At 36.6% G+C, this 9,502-nt stretch overlaps 1 protein-coding gene across 1 annotated transcript; it reads right to left on the reverse strand.

The window, feature by feature from the left end:
* Positions 1-5,279: 5,279 nt before the first annotated feature.
* On the reverse strand, positions 5,280-7,945 carry LOC121994814 (calcium-dependent protein kinase 5-like). The gene is made up of 5 exons (XM_042548729.1): positions 7,799-7,945; positions 6,969-7,084; positions 6,479-6,646; positions 5,672-5,896; positions 5,280-5,441 (listed from the first exon to the last, which is right to left on the reverse strand). The coding sequence occupies exons 1-5, from the start codon at positions 7,845-7,847 to the stop codon at positions 5,280-5,282; spliced, it is 720 nt and encodes a 239-aa protein (XP_042404663.1). The 5' UTR covers positions 7,848-7,945.
* Positions 7,946-9,502: the final 1,557 nt, after the last annotated feature.

Below are 9,502 nucleotides of genomic sequence, written 5' to 3' on the forward strand. Positions count from 1 at the left end.
GTGATTCCTTGAGAATAATGAAATGAAGAGCTTGTAAAGGCATTTCGTGTATGATCTATAGTATATTATATTGATATACAAAACATCTATATACTGTAATTTGATTTCTTAATAGTTTGCTCTATATACTTTTGCTTGGACGAGCAGTGTAAATTTCCCGTGAATTGCACGTGCATTGCAGCTAAATTTGTTAGATTTTCTCTTTGTATTGATGAAATGGGAATGAAAAATCTATTTTTCCAACTGGATTGTAGTGAATATTATAGCTCTTAATCTACACTTATTTGATTGACACTTTGGTTCTTTTAGGTGTCCTATGTAATTATTAAAGCTGTGCGTATGTGATTTCTATTTTGAGGAATTTGTGGAATTGTTTTAGCTCTACAAACAATTCACCCTACCATAACTCATCATGATGATCCAATTTTTTTGGTTCAAGTTTTAATTGGAAGATTTTGAACCCATGTTTTTTACTTTCACTTATGCTTTTGTGATGGGTCTATTTATTGCAGATCAATTTGCAGCTCCTGGCAACTTGTTACTTGCAAAATGGAAAAGCATATTATGCCTACCAGTTCTCAAAGGTAATGCAGTCTGGAAAATGACACAGAAAATTGCATGAATATTTTGTTTCAAGATGTTAATAGATGTAATGTGCTTTGCATGGATTCTATTGATCTTGGATGATAGTTCACTTAAATAATGTTAGCTGCATGTAGTGCTAATTATTTAGTAAACTATGCTAAGCTAGGTATCACTGCTCCTAGTAGATTCCATGTACTATTATTCTCTAATAAACACCTCTTTTTGTTTCATTCATTTGGTTTGTTTTGCGTTCTATGCACTACAGATTGGTTAATTACATTCTCCTTTTGGAATTCTGGAATTTGATAAGTTTTGTTAAACTTTTCTCTTGCAGGTCGGCCAATTCGTGAGGCGGCTTGAGTTTTTTTGATGCAAGAAGTGAGCTTTGTTAGGATGTTGCTTGCCTTGGTATTTTGTAAATTAAAAGCCATATGAAGAACAACAAATGGAAAACATGTGATTTAGTGTATATGGAGAGTAATGGAAAACATGTGTATTTTGATGAGTAACAACTCATTTTGTATATTTTTGTATATGTGGCTACAAGATGAATTATATATGGATGTTTATTTTGAATTTAATGTAGTAAATATTTAGTTTTGTATTGGTGGTTTGCTTATAGTAAAATAAGATTGGTTGTTTGGTATTAATGAACATTAAAGACAACAGTTAAAAATGTTGTAAAAACTAGGTAAACCACAACGAAATTTTTTTGTAAAAAGTGATAAAAGACAACGGTTTTATCCGTTGTAAAATATTAAAACTGTTGTTAAAAAAAACAAAACATGTCAAATATTATCTACCACAACAGTTTATATCTGTTGTAAAACATGTCTACCACAACGGTTTATTTCTGTTGTTGAAATTATCTACCACAACGGTTTTAAAATGTTGTCGTATCCTTCGTAGCCAAATTTTGGGCATATAAACAACAACGGATAAAAACCGTTGTAAAATGTCTACAAAGACAACGGATTCAAAACCATTGTCGTAGGGCAATACATTCTACAACACCCTCAGTTACAACGGTTTTTTTACCCTACAACAACGGATAATATCCGTTGTCGTTTGCAGTTTTTGTTGTAGTGGAAACGTTATTCCCCCCCCCCCCCCTCTAGCGGGCACATCGGTCCCAACACCAACGACCCCCTGGTCAGGATTCTAGACTCTCGCCCCAGAGCGAGTTATAAATGAGCTTGCTCTCACGCCTCTAGACTCTCACCCCAGCGCGAGTTATAAGTGAGCATGCTCTCACGCCTTCAGACTCTCGCCCCAGCGTGAGTTATAAGTGAGCATGCCTTCACAAGCAATGACCTTTCTGTCGGGATTCCAGACTCTCGCCCTAGCATGAGTTATAAGTGAGCATGCTCTCATGACCCAACGACCCCCCGATCGAGATTTTAGACTCTTGCCCAATGTGAGTTATAAGTACAAACCCACGATCGGGATTCCAGACTCTTGCCCCAGAGTGAGTTATAAGTGAGCATGCTCTCACGCCTCCAGACTCTTGCTCCAGCGCGAGTTATAAGTGAGCATACTCTCACGCCTCCAGACTCTCGCCCTAGCGCAAGTTATAAATGAGTATGCTCTCACGACCAACGACCTCTCAGTCGGGATTCTAGACTCTCATCCCAGCGCGAGTTATAAGTGAGCATGCTCTCACGCCTCTAGACTCTCGCCCCAGCGCGAGTTATAATCAAGCATACTCTCGTGCTTAATAGCTCATGGGTCATCTTTCTACACTCTCGCTCTCGAGCAGGTTATCAGCAAGCAGAGCCTTCACTAACCACCACTTGGAGTTTGCATAAAGTAAGAAAGCACCAGGGAGGAAAGGAAAAAAAGAAACATGAATAAAGACTGAAATCCAACCAGATTTGCATTTATTTGATAAAATACAAGAAATAGTTCTCAAAGGATCATTTTTACATCTAAGCGATCAGAGTTCTCTTCTAGTATCAGTAGTCGGTCGACACTTCGAGCAAGAGTGTTCTACTTGATCTGCCTGCTCCAGATAAGCTTGAGCCTATATCAGCTCAGCCTTAGTTGACTGAATAATGTGATGTTGTTGAGCAATGTTTTCATCTTTGAGCCGACTTTTTCTTGAAGAAGGGATATGGAAGAGGCATGTTTCTCTTTCAAATAGATCAGGAATTGGACTTGGCTCTCCAGATCTGAATAAGCTTTCTGTTTCAATGCTACTTCTGCCCGGGCTCGAGATTTAGCACTACAAGAAAAAAGTCAAACAACAACGGTTTTTCACCGTTGTCGTAGGTCATTTTGAACTGTTGTTAAAGGCCGTGTTGTTAAAAGGGGTGGCCAAAGACAACAGTTTTTAACCGTTGTCTTTGAAGGCAAAGACAACATTTTTTACAACGGTGAAAAACTGTTGTCTTTTCATTCAAAGACAACAGTTTTTTACCGTTGTCTTTGAGCGTCTACCTTTAATAACAGGGTCTTCAACAACAGTTTTAAACTATCTACGAAAACGGTGAAAACCCGTTGTCTTTTTTAGAAAAAAAAATAAAAAAAATTAATACACAATTTTCCAATATTATCAATCATTCAAAATACTAAATTTCAAAATAAAATTTAATATACAATTTTCTAATATTCAAAAATAATATTTATAACATTCTGAAGAAATTTCATAAGCAACCAACAAAATTTCATAAGCAACCAACAAAATGATAACACTATTAAAACAAAGGTAGAATAATATAACACAAGATTTTCTACTTAGATGTCGGTGAAGAGGAGGGATTGCAGCTCCTAGTGCTCCTTAATTTGTTAAAGTCTCTTCATTTTTTTAGCTTGTCGGCATTCTTCCCAATACTCTTGAGGACACCTAAAAAGAGCAGAATGAAATTATACAATCCTGTGCACAAGAACTATGTAATTCTAAGTGGTGGATCATGTCTGTCACAAGTTCACCACTAATTTTTTTGACCATTATGCACAGATTGTAGACAAGCATGAAAATAAGCAAAACCATAAATATAAGCGAATAAAGGATACCTTTCAATCTTCGAAATCTTCTTTTCTGGTTGGCCCTTCTCCTTTTCCTCTCTTCTTTTGTTAACTCTGCCTCTTCTTTGATGTTTCCTTTTCCATGAAAAATCTCCTCAGGGGCAAGCATAGCCGCATCTGAGACGGCCAATGGAGCAACCTGCAAAACCATTGTATTTCAGTGACTCGAAACTATTTTTACCATAAACTAAAAGACAACTCCAAAAGATATTTTTACCTCTTCCATTGCTAGAGCAGGTACATTGACTTGTATAGACATGTCCTCAATAACCTACATCATAACTTATGGTCAATCAAGAAATAAATACTAAAAGAATTAAACACTTGATAAGCTTTATTGCTAACTGGCTTTGTAAACGAAAGTCCAAGAATAAAAGGTTGCAAAGATAATTACTTAACACTTCTGTTAGATAAAAAAATAGAAATTAATTCCATAAGTTTGCCTAAACATAATGCTAGAGCACCGAGAAATGCACTTCCTAAATGTTGTTAAATTGTAAAATGAGTGATTTTAGCAAATAAACCTACTCCTAACAAACTATATGTATTATCACACATTTTCAGTAAAAATCTTACAACAACTAGCACATTTAATTGCTCTGCTTGCACTATTGTACAGTCACAAAGAATATTCTTCATCAGGCTGAAATCTAACTTTAGAATATCTTAATCATTTTAGTAAGGACTGAAGAGTGAAGAGCATTAGTTGATCATTAGTTGTTTTTGTTGTGTCCAAAAACAATTGGACCAATCACACTGCAAAAATTGTTGTAGAATTTAATATTCATTGGCGTGCTTAGCCATTCAAGGACTTTAATGTTCCATGTTCATACAATAAAAACTTCTGGCATGATGAAATCAAATGTAAAGCGACAGTATCTTTATGCCTTTCACAAGCCTAAAGCAACAAACAAGCAAACATATCATCCTTTGGCGCATACTCCATCTTACATTTTATAAGTATAAAGTTGGCAAATTAAGATATGACATACAACGATTGTACACACCAGAAGCTCTACTGATCTGACTAATCATATCCACTTTATCAGCATCTCTACATGATGATGCATTTAATTAAATTCCAGATTCCACCCTAGTTCAGTAAATATTCTGAAACTTCCTACGTCCACATTATAAATTTTTCTTTCAACATTATAAGAACACTTTATAAATTTGACAACAGATACTTGGAGTAACTTGCACCAAAATACCATTGATTTTGATCAACAAGAATTCTAACAATAGCAGAAGCTTCAACAAATAAATGTTTATATGAGTTAGAAAATACTAGCGCCCTGCTGGATAAAAGTTTCAACAAGGAAAAGGGACATGGAAACACTAGACAGTGGATGTTATTATAAACACAATGTTCCAGATTGGGCCAAGATTATAATGAGTAACAACTCCCTGTCCTACGTCTCTTCCAATCCACAAATGAATTTAGAAAATAACAACTCAACATGAGAAATCCTTTGCAATTTCCAAAAAAAATCAATTGTCAAAAAACAGCACTGCATAAGAGAAGAAACTTACCCAGGTTTAGAGTCAGTGGAACTTGTAGGAGTATCGGCCTTCATCTAACCCATGCAAGAGAAGAGACAGAAATGTAAGTAAATAACGAGACATATTGTATCGATTTACAAGGACGAGTAAGAACGAAACAACACTCAACTGCAACTGCAACGGCATTTGTGATCCCTCATGCTTATGTTTAAACTATTCCTCATGCTTATGTTTAAACTATTCCTCATTGTCCGCCGACCGAGTCTCAATCCCATGGTACCCTTTTGCATCATAGCAACAAACTCACCGTAATCAATTCGACCATCCTGAAAGACCAAGTCACTTTCTGTTAGTTTTTGTGTTGAGACCCAGATTTGGAAGCATATGTTCACTATAAGCTTGTTGCCAGGGCCATGAAAAATTAGCGACTAAAATTTATCAAGTAGGAGCATGCAAGGTCTGATGAACAAAAGAATACTTAATTTTGGTTTCTGTTAATTTATAAGGAATGAGATTTCTATAGAATTGCATGTAGATCATGTAATATAGTACTCACATTATCCTGATCCACTTCTTTAATGATGTCTTCGAGAAAAGCATCAGTCATATTATGCTCTTTGCAAGCTTGCTGAAGCTCGTCAACTGTGATATAACCACCTCCATCCTTGTCGAAGTATGAAAAAGCCGCCGCCAAGTGTTCCTCGTGCTCTAGCTTGTTAAGATGTACTGTCGCAGCAATGAATTCACCATAGTCGATGGTTCCGCTGTTGTCCACATGTGCCTAAAAGTAGTTTAACATGTCAAAGGAAGCACAAAACTTGATTCTCTTTAATCTACAAGCGATAGTCTTCGTATATCAAAAGGTATCTTTAAATAGAATATACCGAGCATTATAAAGTTCAAGATGTTCTCTCCATAATTTCATATGAACTCCAAAAGAGGATTAAAGTGAGGGCACAAGTTTAGATCTTCAAAAGTAAATTCTATTCGAATGGAACAATTGCACTGAAGAAGTTTAAAAAGAAAAAGAATAGTCAAGAAACATTATTTGAACAAAAATATCAAATGAAGCAGAAAGGTTTGGTGAAGAAGAAATACTGAATCTGAGGGAAGAAAATTGGCAAATATTTTACTATTAATACAAGGGCTATGGAAACGGTAAACTGAGAAGCCTGTGCATAGAATGAGAGCCATATGAAACCTGTAAACATGGATTCGAGACTCGAAACATGAGAAAATGTGTGATCAATTTAACCTAAAGCACATTCAAGATAACTGACTAGTCTATGGATGGAATAATCAATCAATGTACTTTAAGTAATTATCAAATTGTGCTATTCCTTTCAAGGTAGCATTGTCTTACTGCTACCATAAGATCACGAATCTCTGTATCCTTTAAAGTCGAACCATATCTTCTGAAACCTGCTTTAAGCTCATCAAAGGTAATTGACCCACTGTTGTCTGTGTCCATTGCCTTGAACATTTCTCTTAATCCGGCAATCTCTTCCTCCGAAAGGCTTTCCGCTATAACCTGATAGAAAATAGAGAAATTATTTCACAATCTAAAATTATTAGGCTTGTACAGAGCATCCATGGAAATATTTATAATAAAAATAAAAGCCCTTGTGAATAATCTAATTCCTTTTTCTTCAAATTTTGGAATATCTATCCATCCAGTGTACTAATCATAAAAGAGGGGTTGTGGCAGTGTTAAATCAAATAAATTAATTAATAAATGTGAAAGTAAAGTTTGAATAATCTAGCAATGCAAAATAGAGCAAACTTTTATGGGAATCAACAAGAAACTTCATCCCAATAATAAAGGTCACGAAAATTTTAGGTTGTGAACTCACTCGCAAAGTCATCTTCTTTAACTTATTCATTGCAGAGAATTGTTTGAGGCGAGAAAGAACTGCCGGATCAAGTGCTCGATCAGGAGCAACTCCATGATCACATATCCAAGGATGACCTGACCATAGAAAAACAGTAAGCACAGAACCAAGATAACACTCATTTTACTTAAATTTGAATGTATAATATAATTGAATTTATTAGATAACATCCATAGACTAATCAACTAGGTCTTGATTCTTGCAAGCATAAGCCTTTAACACTTTTACTCCAAAACTAAAACTTTCCTACTCAAACCAAGACAAGAAATTAAGATCCACACTCTGTAAATGTAAATGTAAACGTAAAACTCCAATCAGAATATCAGATGACAAAAGTTACCAATCTTTTGATGCCTAATTCTCACAAGAAACAGGTACAGTAGTCCTTTTGTCAAGTGAAAACTACACAAAGCTGACTAAACACAAGAAGAAAAAAAGAAAGTCTAGTTTATGCATGCTGAAGAAGTTTCAGATGCCCAAATTTACTAATATATGATGACTGGATTATATTCAATTTAAAAATTAGTAATACATTCACATGAGTCATACTATTGCTGTTGCTTAGTGAAAGGTTAGCAGCAATTGGCATATGACAATTAAGTCTTTTAATCTAGAGCAGATCCACTAATGCTTTAATAGGAAAAGTTGCCAACAAAATCACTGTATACAGAATGAAAATTAAGGCCATGCTGTGTATTCATAATACTCCACAATCCACAAAAAATTATCCAAAATAGAACTAAGGTATCGATAAGAAACACTAGTTAATTTGTGATTGGCAAATAGCATACATAGTACTTGATGGGCTGTCAAGCGTTCTGAAGGTTTAGAACATAGCATGTTCCTTATGAGATCTTTGGCACTGTCTGAGATCAACGGCCATGGATCTGATTCAAAATCAATGACTCCCTTCAAAATTGCATCAAAAATTCCTTGCTGTGTTCAAAGAATGGTCTAGAAACATTATTTGAACAAAAATATCAAATGAAGTAGAAAGATTTGGTGAAGAAGAAATAATGAATCGGGAAGAAAATTGGCAAATATTTTACTACTAATACAAGGGCTATGGAAACGGTAAACTGAGAAGCCTGTGCACAGAATGAGAGCCATATGAAACCTGTAAACATGGATTCGAGACTCGAAACATGAGAAAATGTGTGATCCATTTAACCTAAAGCACATTCAAGATAACTGACTAGTCTATGGATGGAACAATCAATCAATGTACATTAAGTAATTATCAAACCCAGAGAGAGGAGAAAGAGGAAGGCGAGGAGTAGGAGGAGGAGGACGACGAGAAAGGTCGAGGCTTGAGGAGGAGGAGGCGGTGAAGATGGCTGAAAGTAGAGGCCGCGAGGAGGAGGTGGCGAGGCCGAAAGTTGAGGCGACGAAGAGGGCGGTGAGGAAGGAGGCAGCGAAGAGGGCGGTGAGGAGGGAGGAGGCGAAGAGGGCGGTGTGGAGGGAGGCGGCGAAGAAGGCAATGAAGAGGGTGGTGAGGAGGGAGGCGACGAAGAGGGCGGTGAGGAGGAGTTGGCGAAGAGTAGGATTTTGGGAAAGAGACAGAAAAAAACTACGTAAAACAGACAAATGACGAAGGAGAAAAAGTGGTGAAAGAAAAAACAATTGCATTTAACAACACTTAATAGACAACGGTTTTTAAAAATCGTTGTCGTAATCCCAAAAAAGCACACATAGACAACAGTTTTAAAAAACTGTTGTCGTACCCTTTAAAAACCGTTGTTGTATCCCCAAAAAAACATAAATAGACAACGGTTTTTAAAAACCGTTGTCATAGGCCAAAAAAATTACTAAAAGACAACAGTTTTTGTTAAAACCGTTGTTAAAAGGCAAAAAGACAACGGTTTGGTATAAAACCGTTGTCGTTTGAGTGTTGTTGAATGACGTTTTTCTTGTAGTGGCGGCTAATCAAAGTTCCTCAATTTCTCGACGAAGAAAAGATTGAAGATCCCTATCCTACGTCATCTCGTCTAAGGCAGTACCCCTTTGAGTAAGCAGTCGAGTCATCTGATCCAACTGTTGACGGAAGTGTTGTAGTTCATCCAACTCAGAATTTGAATCCATCATTCAGAGGTGTCAGTTAGGGGAAAATACATCTCTATGGCTAGAGATCAGCTTGCTTTTATAGAAGAGGGGAAAGAGAAGGCAACTTATGCAGAAGTCGAAGTGACTTTTCTTCCTAGGTCGAGTAAACAATTAAACAAGTTACAAAACCAAGGGTCTGGGAAAAAGAGCAGCATTTATAGTCATAATGGCGGAGTAAATGAAACCACGACTTAGGTCTAGTCAGTCGGACTTGATCCTCCTTCGACTAGACTTGAAATGGAGGCTTGTGATACTGTGCATAAAGGTGGGGTCCAATAAGACCAGGCAGTCAGAAGTCAAGGGGGCGTGGCAGTTAGAAGTCAAGGGGATGAGGTACGCAGAAGTCAATGAGACGTGGCAGTCAGTCAACAATCAGGAGGACGTGGCAGTTA

This window comes from Zingiber officinale, chromosome 6A (assembly GCF_018446385.1).
Source record: "Zingiber officinale cultivar Zhangliang chromosome 6A, Zo_v1.1, whole genome shotgun sequence".
Lineage (NCBI taxonomy): Eukaryota > Viridiplantae > Streptophyta > Magnoliopsida > Zingiberales > Zingiberaceae > Zingiber > Zingiber officinale.